General features: G+C 41.6%; 1 protein-coding gene across 1 annotated transcript in view; it reads right to left on the bottom strand.

Moving 5' to 3' along the window:
- Positions 1–21,696, bottom strand: part of RTN4IP1 (reticulon 4 interacting protein 1) — a 44,020-nt gene that overhangs the window by 14,685 nt on the left and 7,639 nt on the right. Inside the window, exons 3-6 of the mRNA XM_080805347.1 lie at positions 21,376–21,444; positions 20,339–20,463; positions 8,480–8,528; positions 2,024–2,160 (exon numbers count right to left, since the gene is read on the bottom strand). Of these exons, the coding sequence (XP_080661473.1) occupies positions 2,024–2,160; positions 8,480–8,528; positions 20,339–20,463; positions 21,376–21,444 (380 nt within the window). The remainder of the gene's footprint in view (positions 1–2,023; positions 2,161–8,479; positions 8,529–20,338; positions 20,464–21,375; positions 21,445–21,696) is intronic.

Raw genomic sequence — 21,696 nt, 5'->3', positions numbered from 1 at the left:
TAGAGGGGAATGGGGTGGCTTCCGCCTCAGTCTCCTGCTGGTATTCCTAGAAGCAGCAGAAGACAGGAGATGAACTGAAACTCCACTGTCTAGCAGGCAGCTGGCAGAGGCCCGGAGAGATGGGGTCCTGATGCACAGGCAGGGAGTGGCTGACATCTCTGCAAGGGACAGGGGGATTCCTCAGTCCCTCCGTGTTCCTGCCACAGGGGTTTTGTATTTGCTGTTATCTCGACCTGAACAAGTGCTCTTCTCCTAGATTCCCACTCATGCATTGAACAAATGTTTACTGAGCACCCAGAATATGTTACCACACTGTTACAGGTGGACGGATACAGTAGGGGACCCCCCCCCAGAAAAAATCCCATTCTCCTGGCTTACGCAAACCTTCTGCTCCAATGTCCCAGAGGCCTTCTTAAATGCCCCCCTCTTTTTAAGGATTTTATTTATTTATTTGTCAGAGAGAGAAAGAGAAGGAAGGGCAGGCAGAGGGAGAAGCAGGCTCCCCCTGAGCCAGGAGCCCAGCGCGGGACTCAATCCCAGGACCCTGGGATCATCACCTGACCCAAAGGCAGATGCTTAACTGAGCCACCCAGGTGTCCCTTAAATTCCTCTTTTTCAAACATCCTCCCCCAATCATTTTTTTTCACTCTTTTCCCCTCTATCAGTGTTCTTGAGAGCACTTACCACTGACACCTCCCTGACTGGAATGGAAGCCCCATGGAAGGGGGGGTGGTGTCCTGTCTTGTTCAGCACCGCAGCTGTACGGCATGTTTGGAGCCCCGCCTGCCGGAGCTGAACGGGCTGCGGAGCTGAAGGAACCGGGATTTGCTGGCTCCTCGGGGCTGCACGGCCATCCCACTGTTGGGAGTGGGTACTGCTGGCTAAGAAAGGCTAGGTAGTGTCCAGTGGGGGCTTCCCTCTGTTTTCTCTCCTTTTTTTTTTAAACCCATGAAAATACCACTGACCCATTAACAGGTTCGAACTGCACAGGACCACTTATACCCAGAATTTTTTTCAATAAACACAACACATATTGTAAATGTATTTTCTCTTCCTTATGATTTTCTTAGTAACCTTTTCTCTAGCTTACTTTATTCTAACAATGCAGTATAGAATACATATATGGTATATAAAATACGTGTTAATTGACTGATTATGTTATTGGTAAGGCTTCTGGTTAATTTTACACTTAATTTAATAATTAAGTGTTAGGAAAGTCAAAAGTTATACGCAGATTTTCACCTATGCGGTGGTCAGTGCCTCTAACCCCCATGCTGTTCATGGGTCAACTGTAAGCTTCTACTCAAAGGAGACAAGAATAACTGCCCTCTGAAAACGAACAGAGAAAGGGGGAAAACCATTGAAAAAGTAGCAATCAAACATCTTTCCAAACACTGCTCAGTTGTGTTCTCAGCCGCAGTGCAGTCCTGGCTAGACGAAGACAAGATTAATAAGCACCCTCCCTAGTTCTGCCCGAAGCACAGTCAGGAGCAACAGGGTCTGAATCACAGAGTCTGCTCCTGTTTGGTACAAACCAAACCACAGCCGGGCATTCGGATGCACTGAGAACATCTGCAGGGCTCTGATTACCAGTATTTCTACTGCCTTGGTTTCTCTGATGCCCTTGTTAAGCCCAAACACGGACAGAAAAATGTTCAGTGCTAATCAAGTATTTTCACACACTGCTCTCTATCTGTTCCTGTGGTAACAGATGCCACCAAATGGAACACAACTTCCAATTCTGTCCTCAGACCTCTTATAGGTAAACAGTAAGTTAACTTAGAAATTAACAAAAGACCATGCAAGCAACATAGTTTCCTCAGGACACACCACATCATGTCACAGTGCTGTACAAACAGCTGGAATTCAAACGGAAACCACCCCAAATGACTCTTTTTGGGGTATTTTTATTGATTCTTTTCTAAGATCCCGACGTGATTACAAAATCACCAAACCGTTCAGGCCTGCATGATCAACTGTCCTTGTTCCCACTTCCCAAGGTGAACATTGTCCTAATACATACGGTTTTAAAGACTTCAACTGCTCTTCGACATTTCCGGATTTGTAATCAATTACATCATCTGCCCCGAGCTTCCTTACAAGTTCACTGGCATCCTGAGAGCAAACTGCTGTCACGTGAGCACCCCATGCTTTCATTACCTGTCCATAAAAAAGAGAGGGGGGTAGAAAAACCGACTACGTGTTTTAAAAAATAGTTGGCACCCATGTGTACGTTTTTCAGACTCATCTCTAGAGAACCCCAAGTGCTTCATCTTAACAAGAACTACAGCAAGCCACCTGTCACACCTAGTAAAAAATGACTAGACTTTGATTCACCAAGAATAAAAATAAGAGGTCTTTTAAGTCTCTCTTTAAACGATATGCTCGTCTTCTAGCCCTTTACTTTCCTATAATTTCATTGTGGAAGAATCCAGGCCACGGAGAGTTTCCCAGGGTCTGGGATTTCCGATTGCACACTCAGGGGGCAATTCCATAGGCTGCTTTGTTCCCTGTGTTTTCTGTTTCAATTTTTTTTTTTTTACAAGACTATGGATACGGTCCAGCAAAATCCCAGGGGGCATGTAATGTCTGGTCACTGCTCTTAAGATCTTAGCAGCTGTTTAACGGTGGTTGCAAAACAGTGATAGTCTAATTTTTTTCAATACTTTTATAAAAAGTATTTTTTCAATATTTTTATAAAAACTCTCCTCACACATTATTTTGCTTATTCAGGTGTACAATTCACATAGGAAAGGCAAGATGAATAACTGTTTCCCCTTTACCAATTTATAACATAAATCGGTTCCCTATCATTTTCCAAAAGTCACTTTTTTTTTTAGGTTTTTAAAATTTAAAGAGAAAGCGCGTGAGTGGAGGGAGGGACATAGGGAGAAGTAGGCTCTACGCTGAGCAAAGAGCCCAACGTGGGACTTGACCCCAACATGCTGGGATCATGACCTGAGCCAAAGGCAGACGCTTAACTGACTGAGCCATCCAGGTGTCCCCAAAAGTGACCTTTAAAAAAAAAAAATATGAACTCATGGATTTAAATGTATTTGAAGGGCTTTAGTCCTTTGTATTACTATTACTGAAGCTCAAATGGTCACATCTTTGAGAGTTTCTTCAAGTTGGCTCCTAAGTCTCTCTGATATGACTCAAGTTAGTCTTTGATAGTTTTCTTCCTATTTAATGTATTCTAGGCTCATTCTTGTATATTTTGTGCCCTAGATCTAGAATCTGCCATCTCTCCAAGAAGTCCTGCATTCTTTTAGTGAGCAATGATCTATCAAGAGAGAGCCCTACACAGAGTATCTCGAGTTCATATTGATACTTCCAATTCAAATTTAAGACTACAAAGTTTTTCCTTGACTTCTTTTCTATTACCTCTGTATATCTTTCCTTCCACACCTAAAATCCTGACGACAGAATTAAAATATGCTATAAATATCCATCTGTCCTATTGTATATAACACACAGAATAGCCTCTAAAAAATCCTAACATCATTATTACTATTAATACAACGGAGCTGATTAATGAAAGCATTAGAACTTTAATACATGCTCTCCCAGTTTTCCTCTGCTTTTAATAAATAGTTGTGCTGTATTTAACTTTGTCAGAGGATAGGCTGTTACACAATGTACTTTAAGTCCTTGGTTTTAGTTCTACAGAAAAATTTACATTTAACATTTACCACCAGCCCTTAATGTGATCTCTCTCCAGTCATTTTGGTTGTCAGCTCTAGTATGTTTCTCAGAAAAGGAGAACATATTCCCCGAGTTCTCACAAGTTATTAACAGTGCACCAGTTTTGTTACATATATAAAATTAATACAGTCTTAGTATACTCTTGCTTGAGTGTCTTAAATAGGTTACTCCATTTTCCCCCCGGCCTTACAGCACTGCAGTCAAAAAGTCTGATGCTAATCTAATTTTACTTCTAAGTCACAAGATTTTTTTTTTTTTAAAGGTGTCCCAAGGATTTTTTTTTTCTTTCTTTTTTAAGTAGGCGCCACGTCCCGTGTAGAGCCCAATATGGGACTCGAACTCACGACCCTGAGATCCAAACCTGAGTGGAGATACTCAACCAACTGAGCCACCCAGGAGCCCCTTTTTCTTTTTCTTTGAAAGCCAGTTAGTTTTACTAACTAGGGTTTTCCTTGATATTGCTCTATCTAGGTCCATGTTGTGAGATAAGTACTGTGGTCACCTAATACGTAGTCTCAAATCACTTAATTTCAGGAAGATAGGGAATTTTCTTGAATTATAGATTTTAGTGTTTATTCTATTCCCTTGTTTTGGTTTTCCTCTTCAGAGCCTACTACCCATACATCAACCTTCTTTCCTAACTTCAATATTTAGCACTTCCTCTTGAATTGGTTTTTTTCTTGGTTTCTTTTGTAATTTAAAATTTTTCCTATTTATACATTATATTTCTATTTAGGGCAGCATTATGTATCCTGTTAATTTGCTATTGAATTCCTTCTGGTTTAGTCTTCACTGCTAAATATTTTTGTTTACTTTTACCCCCCTAAGATTTTTAATTTGTTTTACTTTCTATTTGTTTCATTTCCTATTTGTTTTACTTTTACCCCCCTAAGATTTTCTAAAAGTCTTATACACTTGTAATTTTTTAACTTGTTTTGAAATTGTAGGTTACATATGGGGGTGCCTGGCTGGCACAGTAAAGGATGCAACTCTTCATCTCAGGGTTGTCAGTTCAAAACCCACACTGAGCGTAAAGCCAACTTAAAAAACAATTAAAAATCGTGAGTTACATTTGATCTGTCTTGTGGGCATGTTTTCTGACGTGCTGTAATCTCTAGATATGTCTTTCTAATCTTCATTCTCATAACTTTTTAACAATTTATTTATTGTTGCAAGCACAAGAGAGAGCGAGCGAGCACGTGCATGACCAGGAAGAGGGGCAGAGAGAAATGCAGACTCCCCGCTGAGCCGGGAGCCCAACGTGGGACTCCATCGGAGGACCCTGGGATCATGACCTGAGCTGAACCCAGACACTTGACCAACTGAGCCACACAGGCGCCCTCTCATAATAACTTTGTGTTACATATAACCTTGATACTTTCCTATTTCTGTTTTTACTGTATTAAAGTATTTTTGTCGTGAAATGTAACACACACAGAACAGTGCATGGAATTATTACAAAGCAAAGAGTATTCTAAGCATCGCTCTAGATTAGGAACTAGACCACACACCATGCTCCTAAGCATCCTTGCTTTCCCCTTCCCAATCACAGCTTCCTCACTCCTTTAGAAGTAATACCACCATCTGGACTATTACGTGCCCCTTTTTGCTGTTCCCCCACTTTTTAAAGAGGTTTACTCCCTAGGTAGGCATCTTTAAACCCTATTGTTTAGTTTCACCTGTTCTTGAATGTCATTAAATAGAATCATATAGGCTGTGTGACTTCTTTTACTAATATTCTGCTCATGAGATTCATGTACCTCACTGTGTACAACTATAGTTTTCATGACTGTATAATATTCCAGCGTAAGATATACCACAGTTTACCTGTCCATTTCACTGTTGATAAACATTTGAGTTGTTTCCTCTGGCGGACGAGATCTCTAAATCTGGTACATATCTTTTGATGAACATGCATGGTAACTGTACAAATCATTGTAGGGTATATTCATAAAAGTGGAATTGTTGGGTTGCCCTAGGGCAATTCATATTCAGATTTAGTAGATGATACTAAATGATTTCCCTAAGTGCTTGTATCAATTTACACTCTAACCAACAGTATTTGATATTTCTCTTTTCCTCCCACTCTCCCTCCTTTTCTTTTCTTCCATTTAGTTATTCAACTAATAGTTATTCAACTAATAATGTAGTTATTAAACTACATTTGCCCAGTCTCTGGACTAGACGTGGGTGTTTTAGTCTGGGCTGCTCTAACAAAATACCACAGACTGGATAGCTTATAAGTAGAAATGTATTTCTCACAGTTATAGAGGCTGGAAGTCTGAGATCAAGGCATCAGCATGGTCCCATCCTGTTGAGAGCCCTCTTCCTGATACATAGCCAGTGCCTTGTGTGTCCTCAACATGGTGGAAAGGCTACAGAGCTCTGCTGAACCTCTTTTTGGGCATTTTCATCTGCCAAAGGCCCTGTCCCTACTACCACATTGAGCATTAGGACTTCAGCAGGGTCACAAACATTTAGACCATAGCAGTATCTAATGAGGAATTAAAAAGAAGTCAAGGTGTGCATGAATCCCCTAGGAGTCCTCTCCCCTTACCCCTAATTGAGTTAGCAGGTGGCTGGAAAACTCCAGCACTATCTGGGTCCTCAAAAGAGCTGAGATGGGGTCTGGGTGAGAGATCATCACACCCAAAGTCTCTCTGCTGGAAAGTGATGTGGCAGAGCTTCTGAGTATGGTCACCACGCTGCAGAAAGGGCCTCTTCCTGCATATTGAGGGAAGCTTAATCAAGCCCCCTCCCCAGGAATTCAGGGAAACATTCGACCATAATGGTGCCGTCCTATTCCTGGAAGCTCAGGGTACTGTTTTATCTTCTTGTTTGAGGTAAAATTCATATAAAAACTTAAAATTCAACACTTTAGCAATTTTTAAGTGTACAATTCATTATGTACATCACAATGTTGTACAACCACCACCACTGTCCAATTCTAGAACATTTTCCTCACCTCAAAAATAAGCCCCATGCCCATTAAGCAGCCAGCCCTCCTTTCTTTCTCCCCCAGCTCCTGGCCATCACTCATCTGCTTTCTGTCTCTATGGATCTTTCTCCAGAGAGGATATAAATGGAATCCTACAAAAGGTGACCTTCTGTGTCTGGGTTCTTCCACTAAGCATATTGTTTTGCAGGTTTCTCAGTGTTGAATCATGCATAACTTCATTCTTTTTCATGGCCGAGTATGATTTCACTAATGCATAAACCACATTTTGTTCATTCATCAGCTGACTGGCATTAGGGCTGCCTGTACTCTCTGGCTGCCAGGAATATGGGTGTCACTATGAACATCTGTGGACCAGTTTTTGTCTGAACAGGTTTTCATTTCTCTCAGGTATATACTACAAACGGAACTGCCAAGTCATATGGTAATCCTATGTATGACATTTTTAGGAACCGCCCAGCTGTTTTCCATAGAAGCATTTTACATTCCCATCAGTGTGGACGAGAGTTTCTGTTTCTCTACCTCCTGGTCAACATTATTTTCCCTTTTTTTTTTTTTTTAATAGCCATCCTAGTAGGTGTGAAGGGAGAGCTCACCAAGGTTTCGATTTGCATTTCCCTAATGACTAATGACGCTGAGTATCTTTCTGTGGGCTTATTGGCCATTTGTATATTTTCTTGGGGAGGTAGTCTATTCAAGTGCTTTGCTAAATTTTTAATTGGGTTGTCTTTTGTTGAGTTGTAAGAATTCTTACCTATTCTGGACATTAGACCCTTATTAGAGAAATGATTTGCAAAGATTTGATCCCTGTAGGTCATCTTTCTCCTTTCTTGATGGTGTCTTTTGAAGCACAGAAGCTTTTAATTTTGATAAAGTCCAATTTATCTGGTTTTTTTTCTTCTGTTGCTTGTGCTTTTGATGTCATACCTAAAAATCTGTTGCCAAATCCAAGGTCATGAAGATTTACTCTTGTTTTCGTCTAAAAGTTTGATAGTTTTAGCTCTTATATTTAGGTCTTTGACCCAGGGTTATTTTTCACATACGATGTGAGGTAGGGGTCCAACTTCATTCTTTTGGATGTGAGTATCTAGTTATTTCAGCACCATTGGTTACATTAAAAAGACTATTCTTTTCCCTATTTAATGGTCTTGCCATCCTAGTTAAAAATCAATTGGCCATAGATACAAGTTTTTATTTCCGGATGCTCAATTCTACTTCATTGATCTATATGTTTATCTTTATGCCAGTATCACATTGTTCTGACCACTACAGCTTTGTATTAAGTTTTAAGATCAAGAAATGTGCATCCTCTAACTTTGCCCTTTTTAAAGACTGTCAATTTGGGGTCTTCTTCAATTCCACATGCATTTTAGGATCAGCTCATTCATTTATGCAAAAAGGGCAATTGTTATTTTGGTAAGACTGCACTGAATCTGTAGGTCATTTTGGTGGAACACTGCTATCTTTACAGTATTTTGGCCACTGCATTTCTACATACATTTTAGAATCAGCTTATTCATTTCTACCAAATTGCAAACTTCCCATCCACATGCACCGTCCCGAGCCTTCCTCCCTAAAAGATTTCCTACATTTGCTATAGAGGACAGCCACAAACTAACTCATATATTAAACCACTGGAAAGGTTAATGCTTCCTTCTATGTTAGGAAGTTCCTTCCTTAGAAGAGCAAGCTGAAATTATAATGAATTTACTGAACTTTTCATGAAAAAATTATTTCTCATATGTGAATTTATAAACTCATGGAAATACTCTTTCTACTCATAAGATTAAAAAACAAAGCAAAACAAAACAGTCTTACCTGTATAGCAAAAGTACCAACTCCACCTGAAGCACCCAAGATTAAAACACTGCAATGCAAAAGAAACTACAATTAGCGAAAATATTAGGTCAACATAACTGGATAAACACACAATAGGTTTTCAACATGAGCTGGCTCAAAGATAAATAATCCCAAAATCAAATAATCATTCAGCTTCCAAAGATTATAGGACAAAAGAATTTTCATTTTAGGTTCACCAAGAATCTGTAAGTGCTTAAAGCTAAACATTCTATGAACTCTTTACCAAGAATACCAAATACCAAAAATACCAACATATCACATTTTTTTTTTAAGCTGTGCAGACGGTTCTTGGTTACATCTGCCTTACAATTTTTCCAGGCTAAAATTACCACAGCTTTCTCTATAGGAGGGAGCTCTGGGATCCTTTTTTAGTGTGTTACAGTGGATTCAGTAGCTCTCTAAGAAAAATCACATTCCCGACCACATTCCTGCCGAAGTGGAATAAATGTCTTTTGTTCAGACATGTCCCGACAAGCTCATCAACTTTCATAAATGGAAATCAATCTTATCCTCAATTTGGCTTCCTGTTGAAACAGATGAATCTGTCCTATCAGCACAAACAACCCTGGGTTCCAGGTTTTTACTATGTCTGCTTGTCGTAGATTTCTTTTCCCTCTAGACCAAGGGTGTTCAGCTTAGAGTTTACGGATGAGTTGGGATGGGGTGCATGGGGGGGTGTGTGTGAACCCTCTGAACTTGTGAACTGAATCTAATAACATGCAAAATTTGGTGGGATTCTGCAGGCATGCACTGGGGAAGAGAGGGCTCTAGCCTAGTTTTCCCAAAGAAGTACGGGACCCAAAAGAGAATCACTGCTTTACGTATTCTTACATTTCCTCCTCGAATGAAGCCAGAGCATCGGGGAATTGCCGATTGGAACTGCATAGTTTCGGGTCCCTAGAAAATCACTTGTATTGAACTGCACTTTGGTGTTCTGCTACCCACCCAGAATGAGGGACGTTATCAAACGTGTTCGATGTTTGATACCACATTAGCTAAGGAGATACTGTTGAGAGAATTCATTTGCTTTGTAAGTACGGACAGAACAACATTCTTCTAAAGACCACGTGGTGGGAGTAGCTGAGTTTCTCTGTCACTGTAAACTTCACAGCTGCTGCCTATGGGTCCCCCTCCCCCTCCCTCGCTCTTTGCACCATCTCCTCAGCTCTGTACCTCAGTCACTCTACTCCAGCCACACTGGCCTTTCCTGCTGCTCCTGGAAGGTGCCAGACAAGCCTTCCATGTCAGGGCCTTTTCAGAAAGATTTCCTTTGTCTGATTTGCTGTTCCTCACATATCCTCAAGGCTCTCTCCCTCACTCCTGTCTGCTCTCTTCATCTTACCTTCTGTTCCATTTTATTGCCACTGATACCATCTAACAGCCCACATCATTTTACTTGGGAGTTTGGATTCCATGCCTCTCCCACCACCCTTAACAGGCCAGTTCTGGGCTCCCATCAGCTCAGTCCCAACCCCAAATGACTTCCTCTCTCGCAGCTCATCTCCCTCTTTGACTTGGTGGCTAGAAGGTGCAGAGAATTTTGCCACCTATCTCTAGCAAGTGCACAGAACCTCGGGACATGCATTCTGTCTACAATCTTAACCCTAGTTTCATTTTGTGTTCTTCTCTGTTACCCCCAAATCACAGAAGGTTGTTTGTCACCCTTTTGGATCTTAAAAGTTACTAACATTTCTGAGCCAGCTGTTCCCTTTGAAATTAATACACTAAATGTAATTAAAACAAGTCTCCTTGCAAATTGTGTTCCTTCCAGAAAAAAATTACTTTTAATTTTCAAAGAATTATAAATTGCCCAGAATGGGAAAAAAAATTTAAAGACGAACCCTTCTAAAATCCTTCGATTCATACATTAATAGCTTGAGTATTTCCTAAATGGGGATAGAGGGCAGGAAGCATTAAAACTGTCTCACAGATATATCCAAAAATTAATTCATCCAGCGGCGCCTGCATGGCTCAGTCGATTAAGGGTCTGACCTCAGCTCAAGTCATGATCTCAGGGTCCTGGGATTGAGACCTGCATAGGGCTCTGCACTGAGCAGGGAACCTGCTTCTCCCTCTGCCCCTCCCCCGTTCATGTTCTCTCTCTCTCTCTCTCTCTCTCTCTCTCTCCCCCTCTCTCTCTCCTTCCTTCCCTCCTTTCCCACCCTCACTCAAACAAACAAAATCTTTAAAAAAAATTAATTCATCCATGAAATATTCTACTCTTATTCTGGCCCATTCCTACTTACAGAAATGTAACAAGTCAAGTCATTTAAATCCTTCACAATCTAATCCTTATCTCAATTCTGACGTCTCACCATTTTCTGAAAAGAACTCTCCATCTCAGTCACCCTGGCCCCCCAACTTTTATGCCCAAGTCCTGTGCACACTGGCCCATTTCTCAGGCTCCCAGATGCCTTCACTGCCTGGTGAGGTCTTCTGGTACTTGAAGCCAAGCCCCAGCTTTCCTGAACAGCAGCCCTAAGAGGACGCCAAAGCAGGTATCAGTGCCACACACTGTTAACTTTCACCCTTACTCTTGCCTCCCAAGCTATTCTGGAAGGCTTCGAGGGCAGAGACCTCCTACTAGGCCCAGGACTAGACACACTACCCTGGACGTAGCCGATGGCTGATGTTTCTTGACTTTAAAATTCATCTGAATCAGCATTTTCTCCTGCAATCAAGACAACAACTGTGACTACCTCAAGTAAGGGAATCCCCAGGCTGTTTGGAAGACTGCGTTAAAAGTTCCTCCAGTGAACAAAGGTCTGAAATTCATTTCTACTTCTCTCCCTGGGAAGGCTAGATTAAGAGGACAGCAAATATAATGCTGCTTAAGGATCCAACTGCCAGATACATCTCCAACCTTATTATTGTCATTCATCGCTTCCCCGTAACTCTGGATCCAAAGCACCATCACTCTCCCACACAAAAAAGCAAACATGTTTTACAGCCGTGCTTGCCAGGAGTGGTTCTACAACAGCGGCTTCAGTTCCTGCTGGCGCCGCTTGATGGCGCCCCCCAGTGCAAAACGGGCAAGGAGCAGGCCCGTTGAAGGACCATATGAAAGACGTGCAGACACCTCCTTCCCTGGTCCTGCAAACCAGGACCAGATTCAATCCGGGCCTGCACTTGTCTTCAAAGACAGTCCCAAAAAGGGACAGCAGGCAAAATGAATTTTCAAGCCATAATAGGTGGGTTAGTCCTCCGTGGTCTGAAGTCCTGTGGCTGAACTAGCTGTTCTTGTACTCTTCAAAGCACTTCCAGCACAAAGGGAAAAATAGCAGTGCTTGCTTACCCTGCTTACCCCCAGTGGCCCTTCACTGAAGTGCTATACAGTGGAAACGCTTTCTACCCAGCTTGCTAGAACGGGCACCCTGTATATTCAAGCCTCACTGAAGTAGAGGTCTATTCGCTGGAGGGAAGAATACTGCTCATTGTAGAGAGCAAGTGCCCCGGAAATACTCTATTTGGAAAAATTACTGTGATTCAAAATTGCCAAGCTTTTTAATCATGTTCCTCCCTTGCTTCCTAAGTTCACATGTGAAATCAGTGGGATTTGGACTGTGACAGATATACAAAATATGGAGAAAGTGGGAATAATTATTACATTGCTTATGTATCCTGAAGCCTTAAAATTTGATTTTCTCTGTCACTTCTACCCAATCTCTCAACTCTACCTAAACATACATTAAAGTATTAACTCAGTGGTGGCTTCTTTTCCATGACTGAGTCACTTATTACTTAGTATTTGGGCACCTAAGTGCCTCTACAATCACACGGTCAGTACTCCAGCCCTAAGAGGCAAGGCATCAACACCCTGGCTTGCAGATGAAAAAGAGACGAAACCGACTACAAAACAGTCTGAGATCCAGAAGTAAGGAAAAATCTTTAAAATTTCTATACCCTGGCGTAGCCCCAGAAAGAATGTCAGAGCTAGATATCTAGAGACCTGGGTTCTAGTCCCAACTCTCTAACTGAATCTGCAGGCCTCATACTCATCTCCTATGAAATGAGCATCACCCCAGGAGTCAGTAAAAAAGGAAAGTTGGCATTTTCAATCTTATTTAAGCTTATATATACACTTACCCTGTCTTTCTAACACAGAAGTATATGACCTTTAGGAGTCCCCCCAGACCATGTACTTGTGGGAGGAAAGAAGTCACATTGCAAGATTAGAGTACCCTCTCTATTTAAAGCCCTAATGGAAGGGGCGCCTGGGGGGGCTCAGTCAGTTAAGCGTCTGCCTTCGCCTCAGATCATGATCCCAGGATCCTGGGATTCAGCCCCACGTCTGGCTCCCTGTTGAGCAGTCTGCTTCTCCCTCTCCCTCTGTCCATCCCCCCACTTGTGCACTCTCTCTAATAAATAAATAAATAAAAATTTTAAAGATTTTTATTTATTTGACAGAGAAAGAGAAAGAGTTCACAAGCAAGGGCCGTGGAAGAGGGAGAAGCAGGCTCCCCGTTGAGCAGGGAGCACAATGTGGGGCTCAATCCCAGGACTGGGGATTATGACCTGAGCCAAAGGCAGATGCTTAACCAACACCCAGGCGCCCCAATAAAAACCTTTTAAAAATAAAAAAAATAAATAACTAAAGTCCTAATGGCTCAGAAACAAGGAGGAGTTAAACATGGCTAACTCTTCCATAAGTAGAAACAAATGGTCTTTAAAAACTAAAGAGGATGTGGGGCGCCTGGGTGGCTCAGTGGGTAAAAGCCTCTGCCTTCGGCTCAGGTCATGATCCCAGGGTTCTGGGATCGAGCCCCACATCGAGCCCCGCATCGAGCCCCGCGTCGGGCTCTCTGCTCAGCGGGGAGCCTGCTTCCTCCTCTCTCTCTGCCTGCCTCTCTGCCTACCTGTGATCTCTGTCTGTCAAATAAATAAATAAAATCTTAAAAAAAAAAAAAACAACTCAAGAGGATGTTAAAAATATATTAATTTCATTTTTAAATTTCTCATACTACTTTTAAATTTGGGGAAAAAAGGGGGGGTGAAAGATAGCAAAGTATAACATAATATGCTAAGTTTACTCCCTAAAGTGAGTGAGAAACTTCATCTGAGCAAGTAGAATAGAGCTACAAAACAAACCAACGACACTTGGCCGAGATAGCCTGGATTTGTGTCCCCTCCTAAGCCTCTGTAATTCATGTACACATTCCCCAATTTGCAGAAGAGTTCATGTGTGAATTAGTGGTTTGGAACTTTAAACACATTTTCCCATGAAAACAAAGCTATTTATGTATGTTGGCTCGGTGCCCAGGGTAGCCATTTACTAAGGTTTAGTAAACCCACAGTGGACCAAGAACCTCATACACAGTACAACAATGATTCTGTGGGAAACGAAATTCAAAATTTTAACCAGGAGTACTGGGAACACATCTCCCTGAACAGGACAACCAGCGGGAACCATACCAAATCACTGGTTCCTTCAGTCTGGTGTAGAACAGAGAAGAAAGGAAGGCAGAAGGAGGGAATGTTTATGATGGCAATAACAGGAGGGATAAGAGACAGAAGAAGCATAGTCAGATTTACCACAGAACTGACAGGGTTCGGGACACACCACCCCAAAATACGGCATCTTGGCATACTGAGTATTTTAAGCTAAAGGAAGTTGAGAAACAGCATGTACAGGAAGGACTTCTGACCTTCTGCGCTGAAGCAGGTCATAAGACCCTCATGTGAGAAGGTGGTCCTATACCTGGAGGACAGGGACATCCTTATCTCCAAGATAGAAGAGTACAGTGAGGAACTGGAACGAACAGGCCTTGCTAAATTTCCCAGTTGACTATGCTTAGCTCATACCTTCTGATCACTTTTTTTTCTTTTTTTTTTTGGAAGACACTTCGTACTCTTCATCAAATATAGCATAAAACACATGCTTAACCCACTTCTTCAGATCCTCCTTTCCTTATGAAGGTCTCCCCAGCACATAAAACTTGTATTAAATAAATCTGTGTGATTTTGCCTTTTTAATCTGTCTCTTGTTACAGGGGACCGAGGCAAGAACTTAGAAGAGTGGAGGAAAACCATATTTTCCTTCCCTGCTCCAAGCCTTTTACTTACACAAAGCCCTGAGAGGAGCCCTAGCAAAATACTTGTGTGAACATAGATTTTTGTAAAATTTGCAAAAGATATGCTAATGAAGGATGGCAGAATATGCCGTCTTTGGCAGAAGGATTATTTTGAGCTGAAGGCAGCTAAGAAGAAGCAGATACAAGAAAGTTCTGGGCCCTCCTGTCAGCCTAAAAGCAGGACATCAATTGATAAAAGGTATACCTCCCCTCCTAGCTACCAGGAAGGACAAAGGTTAATCCCTGGAGATAACTTTAGACCCTCATCAGTGGAAAAGGCACCAACTTAAATCTGTATCACAAATTTTACCTTGCATTTCCTGGCAACCTCTTCACAACTGGCCTTCCCTACCTGTGCCTCATCTTTTGTCTTTAGCTAAAGATGGTATTTTTGCCTGAACTCTAAGCTACCCATTTGAGGGCCTCATTTTCCCCAGGTAGCTCATGTACATGAGGTACACATGTTAATAAACGTCTGGGTTTTTTCTCGTTAACCTTTATTACAGAGGTCTCGGTAGAGAATTCAGAAAGGTAGAGGGAAAATGATTTTTCCTTCTCTATTAACCACAATCAGTTAACATTTCTGTTTCTTTCCATTTCTACATCCTCCATGACGCTGTCCCTCGTGACAAGTAACAGTAGATTTGGTGGGAGGGAAGCGGATTTGGAAACACAAATGCTTTGGGTTTAGTGGAAAATACTGACGTGGCCCATGGTCCTTTCTGAATAGAGTTAAGTTACCGCAGGCTGCCTGGCTTAAGAATGCCTTCCAGGAATATTCCTGCTTCCCACTGAAGTGACACAACAAAGCATCACAAAGTTATGGTCTTATTAGGATAAGACTAAGTATCATGGTACCTAGCACTAGATTATACAAGCAGTGAAGGAGGAAAATGGTTAAACAAGGTTTGAGACACATAGAACCTGAAGTTCGTCTCCAGAAAATTTCTCCAATTATGAGACCTGTAAAAACTTACAATACGCCACTAATAAAGTTAATTCCTAGATCAGGAGCTACAACATGGAGGCTACCCCAGGGGCCTAGCCCACATCATAAATCTCAACTTAAGTCGGTCTGCACTTAACACCCATCACAGTCCTCCAACTCCGCTGTAGCCAGCTTACCTTACTCTAGAAAAAAGGCTGGGCTAGCCTTATAAGGAAATCACGGACCTCCTAGGCAATCATGCCATTTCCCTGCTGCCTCTTCTGATGCTCTGTAAAACTCGCTCTTGCCCAGAATCCCTCAGGAAGAGTGTTCCACTGTTTGTGAGGCACTGTGCTCCGCAATCTAGGCATGCTTTTCCCTCGAGTGAAGGATAAACGCATCACTACATGGTATTATTTTTGTCATCTGATACCGCCACATGGAAGACATCAACCACAAACTACTAAATGAGGGTTGGCAATTACAACCTACAAGTATTTTAGGCGTATTCACTGCAGAAGAAAACCTGAAATGCCTTGAAATCTGACAGCCCCCATATGAAAGGAACTTGGAAGACATTTTCCGCCCATTTGACAACCTTCCTAAATTTTACATGATGAGAACAAGGAATTGGTTTGTGGAAGGAGAGGCAGCGGCGTTTGGAAAGGGTCAGGTTTTGGCTGAAGGGAAATGCCACTTAATGGACATTAGCAATCCAGAGGACTCGGTGTGGCAGGCAGGAGGTCTTGTCTTGCCCCGGTGGAGTGTAAAATACAAAGGGGATGTCTAACTGAACCTCAGCAGAGAGGCTAGGGTGACACACCCATCTGCAAGCTGCCATGGGAGGAACAGGAGCTGGGAGCAGGTGAGAGACCTTGGGGAGACAGAGAGCCGTGATGGAGCGGACACGGGGGAATGGCAACAGTTAAAGGCTGGAGAAAAGAGAGGGTCCTCTAAAAATTACAAGAGATGGTCAAAAAGGCAGGAAAGCTAAAGGAGTCTGATATCCTGAAACTATGGAAAAAGTGAGTCTTAAGGAAGTGGTCAGCAGTGCCATATACTTCAGGGAGGTAAAAAACTAAGAAGAACTGAAAAAGATCATGGGGTTAGCCACTTAGTCAGCTATGACCCAGGGGGGCAGGGGCACAGCTGTAGCTTGCTGGCAAGGCTGGAGGTTAGGTTAGAGTGCCCCAAAGAGCAGAAGGCTTCTGAGCTTCACAAGATAGTACCCTAGTCACCCAGAAAGTTCATCTGTAAACCACAAAGTTCCAGGAAAGAGTTTCCTACTAGTGCTTTAACTGAGCCCTCCTGGGGCCCCAGCAAAACAGGTCCAGAAGCCGAGGCAAGACTCATTTGCATCACACTGGCCAGAGCCTCCACCCTCCCTCTCCTCTTCCTCCCAGCCAGGCGCTTTTCTTCCTGCAAGTAAACTGCTGAGGCTTCTGTCTCCTTCCCCCTACCCCTCTGACCATACCACCCAGTCAAGTACAAATGAAAACCCACAGTCCACAGGGGCAGTGGGAACACAGAGTGTGGAGAAACAGGTGGGTGGTGGGGTGCAGAACAGGCAGAAGGCAGCTAAAGGAAGAAAGCTGTATTATAATTATCACGGAAGCCCAGTGGTTGGGGGAGGGTGGTAAACCCAATGGTTTCAAGTTGGAGCCTGTCCAATTCTGTAACAGAATTAATCAGACACCCAATTCACAATTACTTGACAAAATTTTACTGTCATAAAGCCTAGTCTCAAATAAGAAACAGTGAAAAGCATTTCTAAATTCACTGCATTGAGTTTCAAGTATACACAACTTAAGAGTGAAATTTATATAGTGCGAGAGGAATGGTTCAATTTCCAACACTTTCTAATACTTCTGTCAAACAGAGTGAAGTACAACTTTCCCAGTAAAAGATGAATTTCAGGTAGATCATGAAATATTCAAGATGTACCACGACACTACCAATAAATATAACCATCACACTAAACTGCTTTCAGAAAGTATCTGGTGTAACCGCTTTTTAAAACATTTCTTTCATCTTGAGAGCCCTAGGTTATCTAGGTTTCCAACTTAATAAATCATGAAGAAACTATGGTCTAGTAAGAAAAAAATCATTGCATCTGACATTTTCTAGTGCTATCAAAGTGTAGGCAAAAATGACATATTATGTGACATCAGTATGAAACTATCACCTTGGTTAACGATGCTCAATTATTGCAGAAATACAATTATATAACAAAAAAAGAAAAAGTAAACATTACCTTAGAAAGTAAACCTTACCTTAGAAAGCTTTGTTTTAATTTGAAAAAGCTGTTTGTTACAAAGAAATCCTGTAAATTCTTCCAAGGTGCTGATGGGTGTTTCTTTTTTTTTTTTTTTTTTTTTTAATTAACTAGTTAGAAAAACAGACTATTAGCCCTTGTTAACAAACATTGACCTGCTTTACTGGACTAAAACATGCCTTAATGTCAACAGCTAATAGAAAGAGAATAACTATGCCTTAGAGAAAGCAAAATATGCTCCACCATTCACCATGAATAGTCAAACTGAAAAAAGCCACTTTGGACACTGGAACTGCTTAGTTTATGTATAATAAAATCCCACTTTAGTCCTAATTTCCTCCTGTAAAATTTTTTTAATAGTATTTTAAGGTGCTCACACCTCTCATTTGATTCCCACAAATAAGGAATTGGGAGAGGTAGACTATTATTACCACCCATAGGCAGTAACTTCAGGAAACAGATTTCCTACAGCACCACAGGCCAAAGCTCTCACTGCCACTTGGAACAAAGGCATCCTACAGGTCAGGTGAGAATGCAGGAGATTCAGGATATGAGCCAGTGTAAATATGAGCCATTTACAATGGATCTCGCTTCAGTTTGGTTAATACGTGGCTAAAGAAATGAACACACCCAATTCAAAACACTAAGGAACTGCCTTATAAAGGATGAAACTTTCCACTTCTCAAAGCTCCCCTAACAACCTACACTGTCCTCTGCTCAGTACCCTGGAGGAAACTGCACAGACCCCAGAAATGGCATAGCCAGGGTCACCTTATGAGTCAGCAGCAGAGAACAGGATCACGTGTTCTAATTCCCTGGTTCCAAGCCATTATTGCTTAAACAGAAGATAACACAATACCAAAGATTGACCCACAAGGCCAACAACAAAACGGGGCACAGATCCACGTGCCTAAGAAAAGACAACTAGAGTGGTTTCTAAATTGTTTTCTTCCAGGTGCTAGAAATGAATAAGCCTGGAGAGCCCTGAACTGGCAAAAGGAATGAGAGCTGTCTAACCACAGCACACAGATGGTCGTGCAGGCATGGGAAGTCTAATGTTTTAAGGAAAAACAAAACAATAAAGCATCAATGTCAATGCAGAGCCTACCATAATAGAGGTCTGAAAACCCTGAATTCTGCAAGGTTATTAATGAAGACAGACCATTAGAAAAAGCTATGTGGCCAGACTAATTTAATTTAAACAAAAGTAGTTGACCTAAACGGTAACTTCAGAAGCTTAAAAAATAAACAGGGTTGACCTTTAGAATAAATATTTACCTTGAATTCTACAATAAAGGCTAGCAGCTCATTAGATGAATCATCTTCATACTGCTTTCAGAAATACAGTTATTAAGCTTTCATTAAATTGAAGCCTTTGTAGCCCAACACATTAAATGTGAAGTGTAAGGTTTCACAACAGTCTAATTATTTTACCTGCACTAATTCGTAGTAACCAAAAAACTCATCTTATTAAAAATTGACCTACAGATCTCTCTCCTTTATCACAATCATTAAATGGCTCTTGGCACCTTGTTTTCTTGCCAAAAAATAAAATCAGTTTCCCCGATCACACCAACTCTCTAAAATTCGAAGAACACAGGCTCACCTCTATTGAGTGTCTTCCACGGGCCACAACCTGTGCCACGCCACTAGTTTTACTTGTGTTTTTGCATTTACCCCGTAAAACAAAACTCACAGAAGAGAAGTGACGGAGTGGGCCCCTCAGCTAGAAAGCAGCAGAATCTGGATATGGACTCAAGTACACCTAACACATTCCCATTCACTGTGTGTTGCTACTTGAACAGTAAAGACCTTGAAGCACAAAAACTGACCTAAAGGATGCCAAGCAGGAAGCCTAAGAGAACTCAAGAATATTTGCAGTCCCTTTATATCTTGTCTTCACAGAAATCTGTGAGTCAGAGAGCAAATCCTAGCAGAGGGGAAAAAACACCTTACAAAACGTATAAGGTGATGACGCTTAAACCTTTTTAAGAATCTAATCAAAGCTACGGATCTTCTTTGCAGAAATTTACATACAAACATTTGCATTATTTTACCAAGTTCCGACTCCTGAAGTTCACCTACATGTTTCCATCTAAAAATTCCCATTTGCTTGGGCTACAAGTCAACACAATGAGGTCAAGAGAGTACTAACTGGGGGCGCCTGGGTGGCAGTCAGCTAAGCATCTGACTCTTGGTTTCCGCTGAAGTCATAATCCCTGGGTTGTGAGATCGAGCCCCACGTCATGCTCTGTGCTCAGTGTGGAGTCTGCTTGAAGATGCTTCTCTCTCTCTCTCTCTCTTCCCTTCTTCCTCTGCACCCCACCCCTAATCAGGCACTCTAAAATAAATAAATCTTTAAAAAGAAAAAAAAGTACAAATTGACACAAATAGGAGTTTTTTTTGGAGATTGTTTTAAATGTTACCACAGCTCTGCTCATGCAACTGATCTGAATTTTAATACTCTTCTCACGAATCTACTGCAAAGAAAGATGTTAACAGAAGGAAAGAAGGGAGGTTTAGAGACCACAATTGATACTTACCGTTTTCCTGTGCAATTCTTGTCACTCAGGCCGCCGACCTTGTTTATAGCAGACCAGGCTGTGAGAGCCACATACGGCAAAGAGGCAGCTTGAGTATGAGTGAGTGATTTGGGCTTGAGAGAGACCTGAATTTGGAGACAACAGTTAAAAATAAGCAATGACGAGCAAACCTATGAAGAAACACAATTAAGTATATTTATCTGCATAGGAATCCAACTCCTTTCACTGATTTCATAGATATGCCTATAACGTTCTGCCCGGTTCAGTATTTACTGCATACCCTACTCCAGGATTATCCCTAAGGAATATTCTCCTAATGACTCAACCTGCCTCACAGAGGTTCAGTAATATTTTATAGGCTACATTATCAGATAAAGCTGCTTAATTCTTCATAAAGAGACAACATTCAATAATCCCATTAGTCCTGACTATACCCAGAAATAAATCCAAATAAACCTTGAGCCCTCATAAACACATTCTAATTTGTTTTTGAGATCAGCTGCTTCCTTCACTCCCATTTAGTGGAAGATAATCTTTCCAGACTTTCTCTAATCTCAGTAATACCCCTTTTTCCCTTCCTGCCCTCCCTTCTGTAGCCAATTTCCTCACTGTTAACCCCTTTCTCTCTATTCAAATTGTCAGGCCACCTGACTATACTTGATGAGACTATTTTTAAAGTTATTTGAAAAAGCCTGCTACTCTCATGCTTCTGTTGATGATTAACCAGTATGCTCCATTTGGTATATTTGGTTTCAACTGCTTATTCTGGGTAAAACTGAGAAACACAGCAGGGTTTCTAGATCCCACTCCAAATCCCCGCTCAGAGAGACAAAGAGCCGCTTTGGCAGGCAGTGTTACTAAAGGACATCAAATACTTTTTTTTACTCTTTCAAAAATTCCTATTCTCCATCTTAGCTCTTTCAAAACTACCCATAAAACACAAACCCGATGTGAAAAGCAACCAGTTATTTCAGAGATATTTGTCAGTCTTTGTTTATACTTTCTAATGGCATTTCGGCACAGAGTTGGGGAGTTACCTCATTCCCACTGACTACAACAAACTCTGACAGGGTGCCTTGTTTCCAGGGAGGAACTGCAGCCCAGACCTGAAACACACAACTTCATTAGAAACATATTTTCTGACCGAAGCTCAGCATGAGGGCTTTCCCTGACACAGACCCCGACACAGACCCCACCCTGCAAAAAAGCACAAGTCAGCAACAGGCCAGGCAAAAGAGTTATTTTCACTTAATATAAATGTAGTACTTAGTACGATTCTGAATTTGCCAACTCAAACCACATTGGAAGCAGATGCTAATAAATCCACCATATTTACGGACAACTTAGAGTACTGGTAA

Source organism: Martes martes (assembly GCF_963455335.1).
Source record: "Martes martes genome assembly, chromosome: 6".
Classification (NCBI taxonomy): Eukaryota; Metazoa; Chordata; class Mammalia; order Carnivora; family Mustelidae; genus Martes; species Martes martes.
This window is presented reverse-complemented; position numbering and strand designations above follow the sequence as displayed.